This window comes from Barbus barbus (assembly GCF_936440315.1).
Source record: "Barbus barbus genome assembly, chromosome: 15".
In the NCBI taxonomy this organism is placed as follows: domain Eukaryota; kingdom Metazoa; phylum Chordata; class Actinopteri; order Cypriniformes; family Cyprinidae; genus Barbus; species Barbus barbus.
In genome coordinates, this window is record NC_136743.1 from 13,120,534 (window position 1) to 13,137,922 (window position 17,389).

Sequence of the window (17,389 nt, forward strand, 5' to 3'; positions counted from 1 at the left end):
CTAATGTAGATACATAACTGAAGAAAGTATTTCATGTAAATTATAAAAATATACATTTAATTACACAACTATTTTAGGAGCCTACTTTTCTTTCTGACTGTTTCTTGTCCCTCACAGTGCAAACGAGGTTCATCTGCCAAACTGCACTATTTTAAATCATTAATCTCTGGGCGAGTGTGCTGTGTGGGCATTCAGATTCCCATAATGTTCGGCGGGTGACAGCAGCCATTTTCCATGGACGAGAGGGCTGAAGAGGCCTGTTGACCCCTTTCCACCACAATCTTCCCTCATCACACTGTGCGACTTCATTAACTCTCAGGGCAATTTCAGGACCTTTTCCAGGCGTTGTCATTATACACTGTGCTGTCAATTACACAAGCCTGCTGCTTAAAAGAAATCCAATGATAAAAGTTCTCTGAAAGCCAAAAGGTCATCTTCTCCTGTTAACCTCAGTCTGGATGTTTTTAACTCCTGATCTCAGTAACATATCAGATGTGATCAATAATATTAGCTGAGTTTAAATCTTGTACTTAATTGTTTTTCACATAGGCCAACATGCTTCACATAGTAGGAAGTATACCTTAAGCCTTGTAAACTGTGGTATATAGCTAGATCTGTGAAAAAAAAGACAGCTATCACACAGAACACTCAAAGGCATAGGGACAGAGAGAGGCGCTTTGCTAAAGGAACAGTAGGTGAATCGTGGAGAAATGATGCCCTCTACTGAAACTAATGTGCTACAGCTGAATACAGGCCGTTAACAATTGACTTCAGCAAACAGTGGCTCACAGCAAAACAAAGGCATGAAGAAATAAAAGGAGAAATCTTGTATTTCGATTTGTTTTTATTTTTTATTGTGTTTCATAATTTTATTTATGGTAATCAAAATTTTTATGTATTTGAAAAAAAAAAAAAACTAATGGTACTGTCACATAAGAATTTAATTTGAAGTCAGTCCTGAAACACTTTTTTCAAGAAAACACACAAGCAATGCGAGCATCTTGACCAACCAGAAAGAAACAAAGCTGTTCATTCATGATGCACTCCAATAAGCGATGTTCATCTGTCTAAACACATTAATAAACTCCTCTCTTTCTCTCTTCCCTATCAGTGGTTTGAAATGATATAAGTGCCACAGACGGCTTTCCAGAGAGACAAATGCCAGTGACTCGCTCTGAAATGTCAGACAGTCGGATACATGCAATGAGAACCTCTGCCTGACCAATTTGAAGCCCTCCTGATCACAAACTGGCTGACTGTCAAGATTGACAAAGGCCAATTTTACCTGCCTGGAAGTGAAATATCTCTCTATGACAAATATGAGGGCAGTGAAGGTACTGTATTGCTGTTGAAGATTTTCTATAATGCTGGTATATGATAGGATGTAGGATGAATTCTGTAAATGATGATACAAGGGCAGCTGAGCACAAGGAACTGGTTGTAAATACTGGGCAAAGTTGCAAAATGAATACAAGGAAGCATTGTTACTCAGTGGATTTGTGTTGTGCTGTACTGAGTGACCGGTCTGACAAAGCAGTTCCAGCTTTAGGGTTAAACAATACATTTTCAAAACCCATCCCGTCGTTTTGATTATTGGATAAGGATTGATGCAAACCCATCTGAATCACTGAATGAGCCGGTTCAATATGCTTCATTAAAGAGAACCGACTCAAAAGAATGATTATAAATATTATAAATCGTACATCGTTTTAATCTACACGAGAGCATTCCCTCTCAGGTTAAATATTGTATACCAGCAGCAGAGAATCAATAAAAAGAGCTATTTTAGCAAAGCTTCAAAACCTTTACCAATCTTTTGTTTCGAATCAGTGCTTCGAAGCGCATATCATACTAACAAAAGATCACGTAGGCCTAACTTTAGTTTTTTAATGTATTGTAAATGCAATGTGTGCGGAGTTTCAAGCGTCCCAAAACAGTGAATCACTTCACAACTGATTTGCAGTTTGGAAAAGTTTAGTTTTCCCCACCACAAACATATCTAATTTCCATTACTTTTTAAATTCCATTCCAGTTGCAGCTTAATAAAAGACCGTCTTGAGAACTAGGCTAGTGGTTATAATTGGACTAATCTACGGTTTTACTTAATTTAGGATGTAACGAAAGTTATTACCCGTCTTAAAGAAAAAAACCTATCTGAGTAACTTGTAAAACTAGCAACTGTGCAGTTAACTGGTAGTACTGACTTCCCTTTGGAAAGGTTGACTTTAATCAGGTTTAGTCAACAGAAACTTTTATTTAAGGAAGGCACATTAATCAAATACATTAATTTATTCAGTCACAATGTCTAAATACACAAACTCATTCACAATATCTAAAAATCTCAATAATGTACCAAATCAGTAACCCCCTAAATTACAGTGTAATTCACAGCATAAAACAAACACAATAAAGGTTAGATACAAATTTAATCCTGTTAAAATGTCATGTTGGTCTTAAGAACAGTTTAATTTATTTAACAGCAGTGCTTTTATTCCACAAATAGGATGGTTGGTGCACATATAAATTTACAGTGTGTATATTAACAAGCTGGTCAAGAACTGTATAATCAGTGTTGCACTTGAAGGCGTTTTTTCGTCATGGTCTCCTCTGGAGAACTCATGCAGTGGGTCAGAAATGTCCTGCACCTGCTGGAATAGTCTTCTGGACAGTCTCTGTACAGACTCACATGGGCTGGGGAGATGAAATCGAAACTTTCAACTGTCAGGCCTTTCTCACGCAACACTTTAACCATCTTCTCCACATCCCTGTACCTGATCACCCGGTCTGCTCTAGAATAGAGGTACATCTGAGGCCAAGGTGCTGGGTGGTCCATCATCGCATCATAGTGGTTCTTGTGAAAATACTTGGTCACAGGATACAAAACAATCCTGAGAAGGAAAACAGCCACAGCAAATAGTGCCAGGAGGAAGTACTGCAGTAGCACATTGACTTTGGGCCCCAAGGTGGTTTTGAGTGCTCTGAGTGCCCCTATAACATTTTGACTGCCCGGGGCACTGTCCACAACCGTGCCCACCACACAAAGAGTGCTGAACTGATTGTGACTGTGCAATAACTCAACGATGTAGCGGTAAAGCATGAAGCCCCCATTGCTGAACACATGGAAGAAAATTGGGTTGGTCTCCACCTCATAGTCAAATAGAAGTTCAAGCAATTTTTGCGCAGTGCTTCTTAGTTCCTTGTAGCCCAGTGGTTCTGAAATAAAAACTGTCTTCAAAGGAGCCGTGTAGCGTAGTGTCACACATCCCTACCAAGAAAAAAGAAGCTGTTATAGGTACTATATGCATGGGTGTAACTATGGTCCAATTTATGTCCCAATGGATTGACTGGAAATGGAAATAATCATATTTTTCTTTTTTTGCTAGATTAAGGTCATATTAAAACTTTTTTTTTTTTTTCAAATGACATTTATACTCAGATTTTAATGTCATAAGGCCTGTTCACACGAAGAATGCTAACAATAGTGATAAGTATAACTATTTTAGTTCACACTAATGGATGATAATGTTCTGTTCATTATAAGTGTGCACTTAAGTTACATCATCTGCTACTTTAAATGATAAAAATCTTTCAACTTGGGTGGATTCTGATTGGCTATCAATGTTTTTATTGTTAATCAGCTGGGAAAAAAATTTCAGAAAGTGATTTCAATGATATTGTTCCTCTGTGTCGTAGTCATTATAGCTGTGATGTGGACCTATTCTCATAGAAGTTGTAGGTTATAGTATTATTCAAATTAATATTCCGCCTATGATGATCCAAGAGTGAAATATTAAATTACAATTATTTTGAGTAAAAAACATTTATACACCAAGTACAGACTCTCACAATTCTGCTTCTAATGATGTTTTATCAAAAGTTATTAAAGTTATAATGCTTGATGTGAAACATGAGACATATGTGACCATAGACCACAAAACTAGTCTTAAGTCGCTGGGGTATATTTGTAGCAATAGCCAAAAATACACTGCATGGGTCAAAATAATTGATTTTTCTTTTATGCCAAAAATTATTAGGACATTAAGTAAAGATCATGTTCCATGAAGATATTTAGTAAATTTCTTACCGTAAATATATCAAAACTTTAAAGGCGATTTTCTCAATATTTTGATTTTTTGCACCCTCAGATTCCAGATTTTGTAATAGTCGTATCTCATCCAAATATTGTCCTATCCTAACAAACCACACATCAATGAAAAGCTTTCAGATGATATACAAATCTCAATTTCGAAAAATTTACACTTAAGACTGGTTTTCTGGTCCAGGGTCACATATGATATTTGAATAACATAAAAATATAATATATAGAAATATTATGCATGATATACATGATAGACAGACAGACATGCATCATTTCCAATGCATTCATGCAACTATTTTTTCTTTGTCGGTATATGAAATGTTATGCATGATTTAATGAAAAAAAAAAACATAATATGAAATGTTATGAAAAGCACACTGTAATGGAAATGCTCACGACATTTTGAAAAGAGTAAAAACGTGGTGAAAAGAGTGGTGCATATTTGAAGAAAAAATAAACATACTGTTGAGACTGTGACAAGTGCGCTTCAGAGAGATCATTTTCTAAAAGTCCAAATGACCAATTGTGACCATAATTGAAGAAACAACGTGTATGTTTTCAGGGCATAGGAAAATGCCTCACCTGTTCATTATAAATAGAACTGTATTTAGCGAGATGTTTGTCTCTGCTGCCCGCCCAGCCTAGCAGAATAACGACTGGCTCCTTTGATCCGCGCCAGCGTTTCTCTGTCAAGACAGGAATAATGAGTGCAAACAACAAGAATCCAGTGATACGCACTTATAGTATGTTAAATGAGTGCCACATTCCTATTGAAGCTTTCCAATTCAACATCTCTAAATTAAGGTTTAAACACAGCTTGCAGGCTTCCATTCATACAAGCAAGGAATTGGGCAACAAGGCAACCCAGAGCTGATGACATCACTTACCTGAGGACAGTGCCTCTGGAAATACTATGTTGTAGTCTATACCATCATCCCCCATATTGACGGTTATTTCCCCAATCGTCTGTCTGCCATTAATAATTCACTTCAAACAAGTGTCGCGTTTCACTGCTCCTGTTCTGCTGAGAGGACAGCCAGTCAGGGGCAATAAACGATAACACAGCCCGAGTGAAGCAGGCAACATCAGCGTGCTATTGTTTCATACAACATCCGGGTCACGATTCACGAGTAAGAGACAAATTCAAAATAAAGGTTCTTTAAAGACGCTTTCAAACAAAACATTTTGCTAAAATATTAATAATTGTTAATTAAAATTAACAATAGATATCCTGTTTAAAATAAAATATGACAACTTCTCATTGTTAAATATAAAATTCAAGTTCTGACAATCTACTACACTGAAATTCATACATTTTAAATATTTTAATTGTCTAAATATTTTAGAGCCACTGTAGGAATATGTACAAAGAAATAGAGTAAGAAATTAAACAATTATTGTGATCCAAGTTGTGTCAAACGCGTTATGAGATAAAAATTAATGTATTTCCAGTACTAAACAATTTTCAAACATTTATAAATCAGGCTTTTCAAAGACCAATTCAAAGTCCAATTTACTCCTCAGCCAAATTTGCGATTTCTTTCTTTGCAAAACTAAATGTGACTTCATATTCACTTTAAATGTGAGATTAAAACTTTTAAGAAATAACCTTTAATGCCTGTGTGAGAACTGTTAACATCTTGGACCCCAGGTTTTCATTAAACATGTAAAGCACTATATTTCTCTGGATTTGTTTTATTGAGACACAAAAAGAAATACAATGAATGTTAGAAATAAACAAGACTACTTAAGATATTTGTATATGCTGTTCTATTTCAATAAAAAGTATGCCAAGCATCATTTACTCAAATGAAGTTGTGAAGTACATTCACTCAACTATTAAAACCTACACCAGAATATCCAGAAAAGAAGCAAGAAAATTCAACAAGAAAAAAATAGATGATTATTATAAAGGTTTTAATAAAAAGAAAGGCATTAACAAATGCTTACATTTTATGAAGGAAATCATTGAAGTTAATAAATGTATTTGCTAAATTCGCACAAACCTGAAAATCGTTTAATTTCAAAAACAAAGTTCACAAAACTATCAAGTCAGAGGCTTGTAAAGTATAGAAGGGCATGTGAATACATATTTGTATTAAAAAAAGAACAGGTCAAAGCAACCACTACTCAAGTTACTAGTACCAAAGTTACTCTGAAGCACTGCATCATTCCCTTTCTTTAACCCCAAGGAGCAAAGCTTTCCCATCAGACAGAGACTCGCCATCGGCTGCATCTGTTTCAAAAGTAATAGATGGCACTGGTACGCTTACAACTTTGTGCGTCTTTTCCAGCTTCTGCCCACTGGAGCTGTTAGTACTTGACCCTGGTGAGAGAATGGCAGTATCTGTATAGATCTCCGTGGACACACGACGACCAAAGGTCAGGGAATTGATGCTGGAACCATCAGCCTCACTCTCAGTCCAACAAGAATCACTATCTGAAGCAGAAGACAAGCGCGTCTTCCCCCAGCGGCCATTAGCTAGCGCAGCATTGCCAATGCTAACCCCCAGAGAGCACTGGCTGGTGAGGGTCGGACGACGGGAACTGACACTGCCGGAACTAAAAGAGGAACGGAGATCCTTCTCTTTGACACGCAAGATGGGACGGAGTACCGGAATGTAACGGGCAATAGCTGCGCGATACTTCGGATGCGTAATTGCGTATATGGGATTATGGATGGCTGAGGCCTTGGCGATCACAGCAGGTACTGAATTCATATAGGGAGTCAGAAGGTGGGAATAGCCGGCCGTGGCTGTGAGGGCCACCACAGAGTAGGGCGACCACGATATTACAAAAAGCAAAATAACCAGGAGGGCGACTTTCGCCATCTTCCATTCGTTCTGCATGCGTTCATACACCTTGTGCGTTTCCCCACAATCCAACTCTCGTATTTCCTTCCCCGCAGCTTGGATAGCTTGGAAAATTCCAAAGTAGCAGCTGGCAATAATGCCTAGTGGGATGAAGAACACAAAAATGAAGAGGATGATGGTGTATGCACGCACTGATGGAGTGAAGGTCATATAGTCCCAAGAACAGGACGTCTGAAGACCCTCTGGAACATAAGCACTCCAGCCAAAGAATGGTGGAAGGCTCCAGCCCAGGGAGTAGAGCCACACGACGGCCAATACCGCACCCGCTTTGCGTCGGCTAACTCTGCCTACGAGGGCAAGAGGCTGAGTTATGGCAAGACAGCGATCGGCAGCTATGGCAGTCAAAGTCATCATGGAACAGATCCCAAAGAGAGCGCCGCAAAAGGCGTAGAGCTCACAAGAACGCTCCCCGAACACCCAGTGCCTGTGCAGGCTGGCTGTGAAGAACACAGGCGACTGGGTGAGGGACATGAAGAAATCAGCAACAGCCAGGTTCACCACAAACATGTTCCCCGCGGTGCGAAGTGTACAGCTCCGGCAGAAAACGTAGACCACCAGTGCATTTCCAATCACTCCGGTGATGCCAACTATTAAGATGACAGAGCCGATGATGTAGTGGGCATGATCAGGAACATCCATGGTGGGGAACGGGTGAGGAGGTTCATGGTGGTGGCTATGGGTCGGCCCATGGAAAGGCGCATGGAGCAACTTGTAGCTCCTGCTGCCCAGTGACTCCTTAAAGCCTGCAGTGCAGTTGATGTCTCCAGGGGCACAATGATGCCCTCTCCATGAGGAGTGATGGCTCATGTTGTGCAGTTTGATGTCTCAGAGTCGTAAATTTATTGTATACAAAACCGATGGTAATTTTATTAAGAGAAGTGAAAAAAGCGGTTAAATTCTCCTGTTAAATAATAAACAGTGCTGTTCTCCTCTCTGTGTCAGTCTGTGAATGGTGGCACCCTACATTAGCTTTTTATATACTAATCAATGCACCACCAAGTTATTATTGATCAGTAAGTAGTTTGTGGCTTGGCCTGCTGTAATGAACAAAAATAGTCACTTGGCCTATAGTTACGTTAAAAAAAGCACTCTAAATATTTTGAACTTGTTATAATCATCTGGACAATTTTGCTTTAGCCTTTTTTTATAAGAAGAAATAAAAAGATAAATTAGTATGAGTGTTGGCAAACTTTACCCAGTGACTAAAATTATGTATAATATTGATAATAAATGGGACTGACATAGAGAAAGACATAACATTATTTCAAGTTTGAATGTTTCATTTGAAATGTTGGCAGTGAGTTGTATAACCCTGTGAGAGGTAAAGAGGTCACCAGGAGGAAATGTTGACCATGAAAAGCTGTTTCGATTTTTAGAAGTCATTAACTATAAAAATGCTTCCACTGTTTGTTGTTTAGAGAAGTAAATTAGGGCAGATGTTGATGGGAAAAAAGCCCTTTTTGACCCAAAATAATGGATTGTTTGAGTGGATGCAGTGAGCCAAATCAATTTATGCAATGTCAAACTGGAGCACAATGACTATTCCAATAAGGACTGATTAACATCCCTCATCATGGGAACTGCTCACTGACCTGAACGTGGACTGAAATGATTCTCCCTGTTACATTTAAATAATGATCAGCCTATAGCCTTCAATCTTTTTCACAATAAGGACTTGGCCTACTTTAGAAAAAAAACAGATGAATGTGTCTTAGCAGTCATTACTAAAACTGAATATAGTTTTATTTTGACCTTGAGTTTAGTAAGTGACAAAAAGTTTGTAAACATGCCGTTTCTAGTTAATGGGCAAACTATTTGGCCAGGTCCTTTAATTCCAGAGGGAGAAAAAATCTCAAAATACTCTGACATACAATGACATTCTTTAGAATAGTGTGCTTCCAAATTTGTGACAACAATTTAGAGAGAGCTTTTTTTTCCTACAGCAAGACAATGCCCCCTTTGTGCACAATGCAATGCCCATAAATTAATGATTTACTGAGGAAGAACTTGACAGGCCTACCCAGACATGAACCCCACTGAACACCTGTGGAATAAACAGAAATGCTGACTGCGAGCCAGTCCTCATCATCCTACATCAGTGTCTGACCTCACTGACACATGTCTGATTCTCATAGACATATTTGAGTACTTACAAGAAGAGTGGAAACCATTCATGCCAAAGGTTTTGATATTTAATGCTCAACAACCATATACAGAGTTGGTGAAAGTAACTTTTAAAAGTAATGCATTACAATATTGCGTTGCTCCATAAAAAGTAAATAATTGCATTACTTACTTACTTTTTAAGTAATGTTTCGTTACTTTTGCGTTACATTTTATCACCTGAGCTGGGCTTGTTTATTTATTTTTAATAATAAAAAAACCCAAAATATGCATTTTTGGCAACAGCAAAGGCCCTTTCACACCAAAAGTAAGACTAATAAGCCTCAGCCTGAAGGAAGTGCCTCTTCTACTGTACCTCGCTCCCAATTTCTCTCAACACGGGGGCAGGAGTGGTGTCAGTGAATAAATGCAAAACACAGTTACTTGCATTACTTATTTGAAAAAGTAACTCAGATTTTGTCTAGTAAATTTAAAAGTAATCCATTACTTTATTAGTTATTTGAAAAAAGTAATCTGATTGCGTAACTCGCGTTATTTGTAAGCGTTACCCCCAACACTGACAGCCATATGTGATGGGTCGTTTTGGCTATATTAGTGTAAAACAACTTTATATGACATTTTCCATAACTGGTTGATTTCTTTCAAAATAAATGACCTTGAGATATCACTCATCAACTAAACTTTTTATATGATTTGTAAATGCTAGCAAATGAGCCAAAGAACATTATTCAGGCGTGGCTAACTTAAAAAAAAATTATATTAAAGTTAATCTTAACTTTAAAAAATATTATTCATATCCATTTTTAGAAATCCTTTAGAAATTTATTTTATTTTAAAAAATATTATTCTTACAGACTAAACCTTAAAAATTGATATTTCTGTTGACTTCCACACTAGAACGTTGTAATTACATTGTCAAGTGCACTATGTCATTCAAGAATGTCTGTCTCACAGGCTTGTAGGTCGAGGTAGGTCATGTTGCTGGTGGTATTCTGTGATATTTTCGGTTGATAGTCTGTGTCTTTACTTTCAGGGGTACCAGCAGTCATGAAGCCCTTGCCAGGTTTGTGCACAGTTTCCTTGACGCATCTGATCTCATTTGTAATTCTCATTCCAGTCCACATCTGGGACTCAATCTCAGAGCTGGATGTGATGAAATAAGACACATACATTTTGATTCCACATATGTCAAATTGAAAATAAATCAAGTATTAGGATGTTAATTTGTCAGATATTTACCTGTCCTTTGATGATGTTTCTGCTCCTTGTGCTAGTAAATACGGATCAAAAATAACAGTTTCTGTATTGGCCAAACAAAACCCATTGGCCCTTCTTACATCTGTAGAAAAGCATCAAATATTAGCTTTAAAACTAGTTTAAAATCTAGTATCAGTTCAAGATCAATACAACATCAGAACTCACGAACACACACCAGCTACAGTGACAGGACTCTGGGTGAGAGGCTGGATTGGTTCATACATGGTTTTCAAAGTGTAGTCAAGAAGAGAAGTCTTGAAAAATGTAAGAACTGCCTCAGAGTGAGAGATCTGAAAAATAAATTTCTTGATTATGATTATGCATGATTATTTACAATAGGGCATCTATACATTTATTATTGACAGGGGATTATTGGCTAGTCTAATGAAGCACCTTTTGTGGCATTTTGATTATATTTCTCAGTAATTTTTCCACTTCATCCAGCCTCGTTTTAACATTATTGTTTTCCTCTGCTTCTTTTATCCTCTGTAGTGCTGATAAAACATACACACATAGAATAATGAAGTCTCTAATCAGTTAAATGACCGCTTATTTCAAATGTCACAAATGCACATAAATGTCATACCCTTAAGCATCATTGATTGAGACAAACGTCCTCTGTCGTCTGGAAATGATATATTTAAATTCTTAACGAGTTTTACTAGATCGTAATATCTCCTTCGCAGATGTGTTATGCTTTTTTCAGACCATTCAGTCCTAATCTCGAAAAACTCCTCTTCTTCTTCTCCAGCAGCACCAACAGCGAAACGCTCGAGCCCAACGACCCAACAGTCCTTCACGGTCAACTGAGGAAAGGTCTCCATATTAAAACCTGCCATAACGGAGTCGTATCATAAACACATTAAACAGTAATTTAAGTAATTATCATTTAAACTAAATTGAATAATACGAAATAAGAAATGTGTTCCTCTTCAAAAACGAAAAATACAATTGATAAAACGCCGACTATTCCATCGAAATTAGATGGGGCTTATTATCTGATACAAGTTTGCAAATCTTCTGACACAAGCTGAACAAACTTCAAACTCCTCCGCTTTTCTCTTCGCCTGCAGACAATGAGCTCTGAAAGCTCCATTTGTGCACATTCCCTGTGAACTCTCTTCCAAAATTAGGAATTCCTCAAGTGGGAGCGTTCACACATCGATTAAACCGATGCCGATAGAGGTCTTCAGTTATTCTTCTTGTTGGATGCAAGTAGGCGTTCCTATCCTACCACAGCATCCAATTGCATCAGACGGCAGGTCACTAGCTGCAATTTCATTGGTTGTTGCTATAGCGTGTCGCTGCTCGTTTTGGAAAAAAAAGAAAAAAAAAAAAAAAGAGACCCGTGATTTAAAAGATGTTAACACAAAATATGTTGTTCAAATTAACGATAGCCTTCAAGCAATTAAAACAAAATGACAAACTAAATCTTCCATTCCTCTGATAATATTAATTTGGCTGCTCGTGCGTTGAGCAACAGGTGAAATAATCCAGTTTCTATTGGATTGGTAGTGGGATTTGCTTGTCGTTTTAAACTCTGTATTACGCATGCTGCATCATGGGTCAATCCTTTAATCGCTTTCTATTTTTAAAGCTATAATTAACCACCCACTGAAATAAGAGCAAATAACATTCACCTACATTCCACTGAATTTATTAAACCATGACTTGAGTTAATGTGTCAATGCTGAGGTGATCTATTCTTATTTAAAACCATGACATAACATTTCACTATGGCACATGGAATTTACTGAATTATTACAAGATATGTGCATAATTAACAAAACAATAATTTAATTTGTCATTGTAAAATTTAACTTAGATGTTTTATTAGAAATCATATATATCATTTGGAAGTCCGTGCTCTTTGAGAAGGTGCGGTTTGGGAACCAGAAGTGTTCCTCTGCCCCAGTCCTGCAGTTTGTTCGGCACTGTGATGTTTCCTCTTGTGTCGCACCAGCAGCTGGCGGTCTGGTGTGGAATACTGGCACAGGTGACAAGGGAATGACTCGCCAGTGTGATGACGCCGTGAATGGAGGTCTAAGCTCTTCTTCTGGATGCTGAAGTGAAATGCAGAGTCTCATTCTTAGTTACAGATGTAGTATGAAACAAGTGTAGCCTGTCAACTTTATGACAGATGAATGCATGTACCTGCTGTAAGGACAGTACTGGCAGCGGTAAGGCTTTTCTTGTGTGTGTGTCCTTAAGTGTCGGTGCAGAGAGCTTCTGTCAATAGAAGCATAGGAGCACTGGGAACACTTGTATGGCTTCTCACCTAAAGCAAGAAGAAAAACACATCACTGGAATTCCCACACTCAGGCAGTGCAATGTCATGGAAACTGTTCCATGACAACCAGTCTTTTGAAAGGACTTCCACAAAGCTCTAAATCTCTGCATGTCACCATGAGCCGTCTTTCTCCATATATTTGCAACATTTCTAATTAAAGTACCATGGGAAAGTCATTTATTGGCTCGGCTCTGATCATAATTTCTGTTTAGTGACCAGAACTAATAAAGGCGGTGGACAAAGATGTGTCTACTGCCATTGCGGCAAATATGCATACATAAAAAAGAATGTTTCATATTAAAATAAGATATGTACAATGTGTTGGTAACTGCACCTGTGTGGACGCGGAGGTGCTGTATGAGCGAGGCTTTGAGACGAGCACAGTAATGGCAGTGTGGACATTTAAATGGTTTATCTCCTTGATGAATGCCCATGTGACGCCGCATTGTCATCTTGGTAGAAAACTTCCTAAACAAAGATAAAGATAAATTATACAATTATACAGTCCACAGTTATCTCAAAGGAAAAAGAAAGTTATATGGCATATTAAGGAAATATTTAATTTATTTTCAGAAAGATACTACGTGAAACGCTTCAGTGCATTTCCACTATAAAAATATTATAAACTACAGTTCAAATGTTTGGGGTTAGTAAGATTTTTTTCTAAAGAAATTAATACTTTTATTCAGCAAGAGCATGTTAAATTGATTTCAAGTGACAGTAATGACATTTACAATGTTACAAATAATTTCCATTTTAAATAATTTCCTCTCTTTAAAGAATCCTAAAAAATATATCAATGGTTTTCACAAAAACATTAAGCACAAATGTTTTCAGCTTTGATAATAATAAGAAATGTTTCTTAAGCACCAAATCGCCATATTAGAATGATTTCTGAAGGATCACGTGACACTTAAGACTGGAGTAATGGCTGCTGGAATTTCAGTTTTGCATCAAAGGAATAAATTACATTTTAAAATACATTAAAACAGAAAATAGTCATTTAAAATGACTGTTTCTACTGTATTTTTTGTCAAAGCTTTCGTGAGCATAAGAGGCATTTTTTAAAAACATTTTAAAAAATCGAAAGACAACAGACTTTTGAACTGCACGTACTATAAAATACATCATTAGCAGTCTTTTGGTTAAGATAATTACTGTCTGATGTGGAATGAAATCATTCTCATACTTGTCACAGAGGTTGCAGCAGAACTCTTTCCGTCTAGAAACAGTGAGTCCAACTGATGCGTCACACTTTACATGTCCCACTCTACTCTTTCCTCTTTCGTTGCTTTTTTTCCTTGCCACAACCCTGTTTTTCCCCCTGTTCTTCTTAACCTGGCACCACAACTCAGGCTTCATCCTTCTCAAGCATTCTGGGTACCTGGTGGATGTGTTAAGTTGCTGGTTTTCTCTGAGTACAGACAAAGAAGTCATCATTCAACAGTGGCTGTTAAGCAGAGTAACATAGTCAACTGTTTCACCATATTCCCTTTTTTTGGACTCCAACAATATTTGAATACTTTTGAACTGTGGACACATTCGTAGTTTATGTAAATTATATTTCCCCCATAGTGAGATCCACCTCCCCCAGTTGAGAACCAATGCTTTACGACATTTTGAATTAGTTGACAAAAAATGAATTTGAATGAAAACATTTGATACTTACCTACAGTGAGCAACCTGTTTCTTTTGACTTGTGTCAAGCTGTTTGTGTTGAGTGTGAATATGCTTCAGGGTCTTATTCCATGACTTCTCTAAAAGAGAAATATAAATAATAAGAGAAATATAAGAAATTGCAAAAATAGAGGTAAAGGAAAATTTCTACTTATCAAATTTGGAATTAAAACAAAAATCTAATAAATTTACAGTCTAGACAAATATTTAAAACACATTAAAATCAACAACACTGCTATACACTTCTATAGTGACTATGGTGTGGAACACAAACTTGAGTCTTAGCTGGATATGTGTAGACTGTCAATTCAGCAATGGCAGTTTTGAGCTGTCCATACTCATATTAACACAATACCAATGATTTCAAAACCTGTAAGCCTTTACAAGTATCAAGCCTTTCAAAGAGTACATTCAAACCTACTGCTTGCTACAACAAAACTTCAGATTACAACAAAGTAAACTCAGTTTAATAAGACAAAATGATCTGTACCTTTGAAATCACAGTGTAAACACTTAAATCCTCCTTGAAAATGACATTGTTGGTGTATCTCCCACTCCTTCCCTGAGAGACACCACTCCAAGCACAGAGAACACTGCACCAGACCCCCAGACTCAGACTGACAGGGATGCCGCTGATTATGCCTTTCTTCATGTGCATCCCAAGAGTCAGCCCTCCTAAATGTCCTGGGGCAAATGCTACATTTATGCCTCTTTGAGCCTTTACTTTTACCATGTCCTCTCCAGTGCTGCTCCATATCATCCCAGTCTTCTGATTCCCAACCACAGCGAGGGCACCTAAAGCCTTGGTCTCCACTGTGGCATTTCAGGTGCACCTCTAGCATACTACGACTGGAAACAAGTGTCTGACAAAGGATGCAGGCCGATCCGCCATCCTCCTCAGATGGCTTCTGCATTTCAGCATCCATGTTGGCATGTCCAGCATCCTGTTCACCTTCTGGATGGGACAGGCTTTTTGCTGAGGTCGCAGACTGAGGTTGACACTTAGTGCTTGAAATTCTGCACAACCCAAGAGTCATGAGATGGGCCGACTGGGCCATCTCTTCATCCTGGATTTCTGTGTCCATTCCGCTGTTCAAAGGAACGGCCAGATCTGTGTTAGCATCCTCCAGCTGAAACACAGGTTCCTCCTCGCTGTCCTCATCATGCCTATCCTCCTCAAAGAGTGTGCTTACCTTAAAAAAAACATTTACAGTTGCATTTTCTCACATTTCAAACCAAATAAATTAGATTGTTCACTCAAAATGAAAATTCTGTCATCATTTACTCACCCTCATGTCGTTACAAACATATTTTTAAAAATGTAGGTAGCCATTTTCAGTTCCTATTGAATTGAAAACCATTTGGTTACCAACATTCTTCCAAATATCTTATGTTTCACAGAAGAAAAAAAAAGTAATGCAGATTTGAAACAACATGAAGGTGAGGAGGGACTATCCCTTTAACACTGCACAAATCTTTAGTCACCTCACAAGTTTGTGCCACATGCAAGTTCCCAACAGAGTTGGAGCCCAGGCCAATGTCACATGACTGTGGGCTGATGTTTTGAAACATGCCGTACATCGGGAGGAGGAAAGACATGCGCTCCATGTCCATCTGATCATCACTGCTTTTTGAGCCAGAATGAAGATCACTCTCTAGGTCATATGGAGAGCTGTTGTGGTCAACCTCCTCTTCATCATCAACCCTCATTCCTACACCCAAACTCTCTTCATCCTCTTTCTCCAGACATGGCAGATGGGGACATGGAGACACTGGATCATGTCTCCCCAAGACATGATGGCTAATCTTGTTTTTTTGGCTGCTGGTAAACTGACAAACTCTACATCGGTACACTTCAACTAAGAAAGCTTCCACTAAAGTGGACACGTGAGCTTCAATGCCCTCGGCTGAGCTGCAGTAGAGACTGGAAGTGACATTTTCTTCTGCAAGTTGAAGGGTTACTGGCTGAACATCTTGGTATGTATCTTTAAATCCACCCATTCTGGGAAGCAGTGGAGAAGTAAGAAAAAATATCATATTACAAACATTAGGCAGTCTTCTAAATTATCTGCAGTGAAGTATGAAACGTTCAGTGTTTTACACTTCAACAAGGCTATTGGGCATTGGATATATTGATAGCTAATTAAGTAGATTTATTGTACAACCTGTTATTGCACAACGCTCTGAAGCACACTGATAACGTCAGACGTAGAAAGTGCTCATTTACAACATAAACACTAACTTTACTAGTTAAGTTACCTACTAGCACTACTAGCATCTGCTACAAACACAAAAGTCATCCAATAATTCAGAAAGCAAGCTATATTTGTTAATTAACAGTTAAATCGTTCACAGTTTAACTATTTATGTGTGTGTGTGTGTGTGTCAATGATGTGTAAATTATGTGCGTACCTGCATCAAACAGCGTTGTATCTTTAAATTACTAGTGTTGTGGAAGCAAACATGCGATTTAGGGGCCACTACGTAATTACCAGACACAGATACTGCGTAAAATGTGCCATCTGCTATATTATTCTTTGACAAACCCAAACACTATTCTGATGTACAAACATAATTTTAAGTGGTTTAAACTGAGTGTCTGGGCAAAAAAAGTGAACAATAAATTTATGACAACTGTTCACAACGAAGAAATGTTTACGATCCCTGCCTTCGTGTTCGTTCCTCTGCTGCGTAGACACTTCTTCTTCTTCTTCTTTGAGGTTTAACGGCGGCTTGCATCCATGAGCGTTGCATTACCGCCATCTTCTGGGTTATTTTCTTGCGATGTTACTCCAGTTTATTTCCCCCAGCTTGTTTTCCGCGATCATATTCTCTTCATCAAACCTGCTCTAATTAAAAAATTACAAATATTTTTCTTGCCTTGCCTAATTACACCATTTTGCAGTATATATTTTATACCTGCCCCTGTCAACCCATCTCTTATTAATTCATCCATCATAATTCTCCTCTGTTCTTCATACCTTCTGCAACTTATAAGTACATGTTCTATGGTTTCTAATGACTGACAGTACTCACAAAAACCAGTAGGGTGCTATGCTGCGTAGACAC

The 17,389-nt window shown here is 37.9% G+C and overlaps 4 protein-coding genes across 6 annotated transcripts; all 4 read right to left on the reverse strand.

Moving 5' to 3' along the window:
- Positions 1 to 862: 862 nt before the first annotated feature.
- On the reverse strand, positions 863 to 5,213 carry LOC306881188 (transmembrane protein 53-like). Its single transcript, XM_079435138.1, has 3 exons — positions 4,987 to 5,213; positions 4,682 to 4,785; positions 863 to 3,265 (listed from the first exon to the last, which is right to left on the reverse strand). The coding sequence occupies exons 1-3, from the start codon at positions 5,039 to 5,041 to the stop codon at positions 2,567 to 2,569; spliced, it is 858 nt and encodes a 285-aa protein (XP_079291264.1). The 5' UTR covers positions 5,042 to 5,213; the 3' UTR covers positions 863 to 2,566.
- Positions 5,214 to 5,787: 574 nt separating this feature from the next.
- LOC306881179 (melanopsin-like) lies at positions 5,788 to 9,572 on the reverse strand. Its single transcript, XM_079435125.1, has one exon. The coding sequence runs from the start codon at positions 7,777 to 7,779 to the stop codon at positions 6,268 to 6,270; it is 1,512 nt and encodes a 503-aa protein (XP_079291251.1). The 5' UTR covers positions 7,780 to 9,572; the 3' UTR covers positions 5,788 to 6,267.
- On the reverse strand, positions 9,145 to 11,552 carry LOC306881190 (PX domain-containing protein 1-like). Its single transcript, XM_079435140.1, has 6 exons — positions 11,394 to 11,552; positions 10,940 to 11,159; positions 10,747 to 10,847; positions 10,529 to 10,643; positions 10,336 to 10,435; positions 9,145 to 10,239 (listed from the first exon to the last, which is right to left on the reverse strand). Exons 1-6 carry the CDS (start codon positions 11,457 to 11,459, stop codon positions 10,026 to 10,028), a joined length of 816 nt encoding a protein of 271 aa, XP_079291266.1. The 5' UTR covers positions 11,460 to 11,552; the 3' UTR covers positions 9,145 to 10,025.
- Positions 11,553 to 11,995: 443 nt separating this feature from the next.
- On the reverse strand, positions 11,996 to 17,381 carry LOC306881174 (uncharacterized protein). Of its 3 annotated transcripts, none has more exons than XM_079435105.1 (9): positions 17,240 to 17,344; positions 16,989 to 17,169; positions 15,806 to 16,322; positions 14,811 to 15,513; positions 14,313 to 14,400; positions 13,833 to 14,057; positions 12,978 to 13,111; positions 12,508 to 12,631; positions 11,996 to 12,416 (listed from the first exon to the last, which is right to left on the reverse strand). In XM_079435105.1, the coding sequence occupies exons 2-9, from the start codon at positions 17,081 to 17,083 to the stop codon at positions 12,203 to 12,205; spliced, it is 2,100 nt and encodes a 699-aa protein (XP_079291231.1). In that variant the 5' UTR covers positions 17,084 to 17,169; positions 17,240 to 17,344; the 3' UTR covers positions 11,996 to 12,202. The 3 variants fall into 3 exon arrangements, with proteins under 3 accessions (XP_079291231.1, XP_079291233.1, XP_079291232.1); XM_079435107.1 differs by having other exon boundaries at positions 16,733 to 17,169; positions 17,240 to 17,337; XM_079435106.1 differs by having other exon boundaries at positions 16,733 to 17,381.
- Positions 17,382 to 17,389: the final 8 nt, after the last annotated feature.

Coding starts and splice junctions, on each gene's coding strand:
- LOC306881188 (XM_079435138.1), bottom strand. CDS start 5,041: ATGGGGGATGATGGTATAGACTACAACATAGTATTTCCAGAGGCACTG. Junction 4,786..4,986: donor TCCAGAGGCACTGTCCTCAG/GTAAGTGATGTC, acceptor CTGTCTTGACAG/AGAAACGCTGGCGCGGATCA. Junction 3,266..4,681: donor GTTCTATTTATAATGAACAG/GTGAGGCATTTT, acceptor TTTTCTTGGTAG/GGATGTGTGACACTACGCTA.
- LOC306881174 (XM_079435105.1), bottom strand. CDS start 17,083: ATGGCGGTAATGCAACGCTCATGGATGCAAGCCGCCGTTAAACCTCAA. Junction 13,112..13,832: donor TGCTGCAACCTCTGTGACAA/GTATGAGAATGA, acceptor ATCTTTGTTTAG/GAAGTTTTCTACCAAGATGA. Junction 12,632..12,977: donor GCACCTCCGCGTCCACACAG/GTGCAGTTACCA, acceptor TTCTTGCTTTAG/GTGAGAAGCCATACAAGTGT.
- LOC306881179 (XM_079435125.1), bottom strand. CDS start 7,779: ATGAGCCATCACTCCTCATGGAGAGGGCATCATTGTGCCCCTGGAGAC.
- LOC306881190 (XM_079435140.1), bottom strand. CDS start 11,459: ATGTGCACAAATGGAGCTTTCAGAGCTCATTGTCTGCAGGCGAAGAGA. Junction 11,160..11,393: donor GAAAAGCGGAGGAGTTTGAA/GTTTGTTCAGCT, acceptor ACCTTTCCTCAG/TTGACCGTGAAGGACTGTTG. Junction 10,848..10,939: donor TCAATCAATGATGCTTAAGG/GTATGACATTTA, acceptor ATGTTTTATCAG/CACTACAGAGGATAAAAGAA.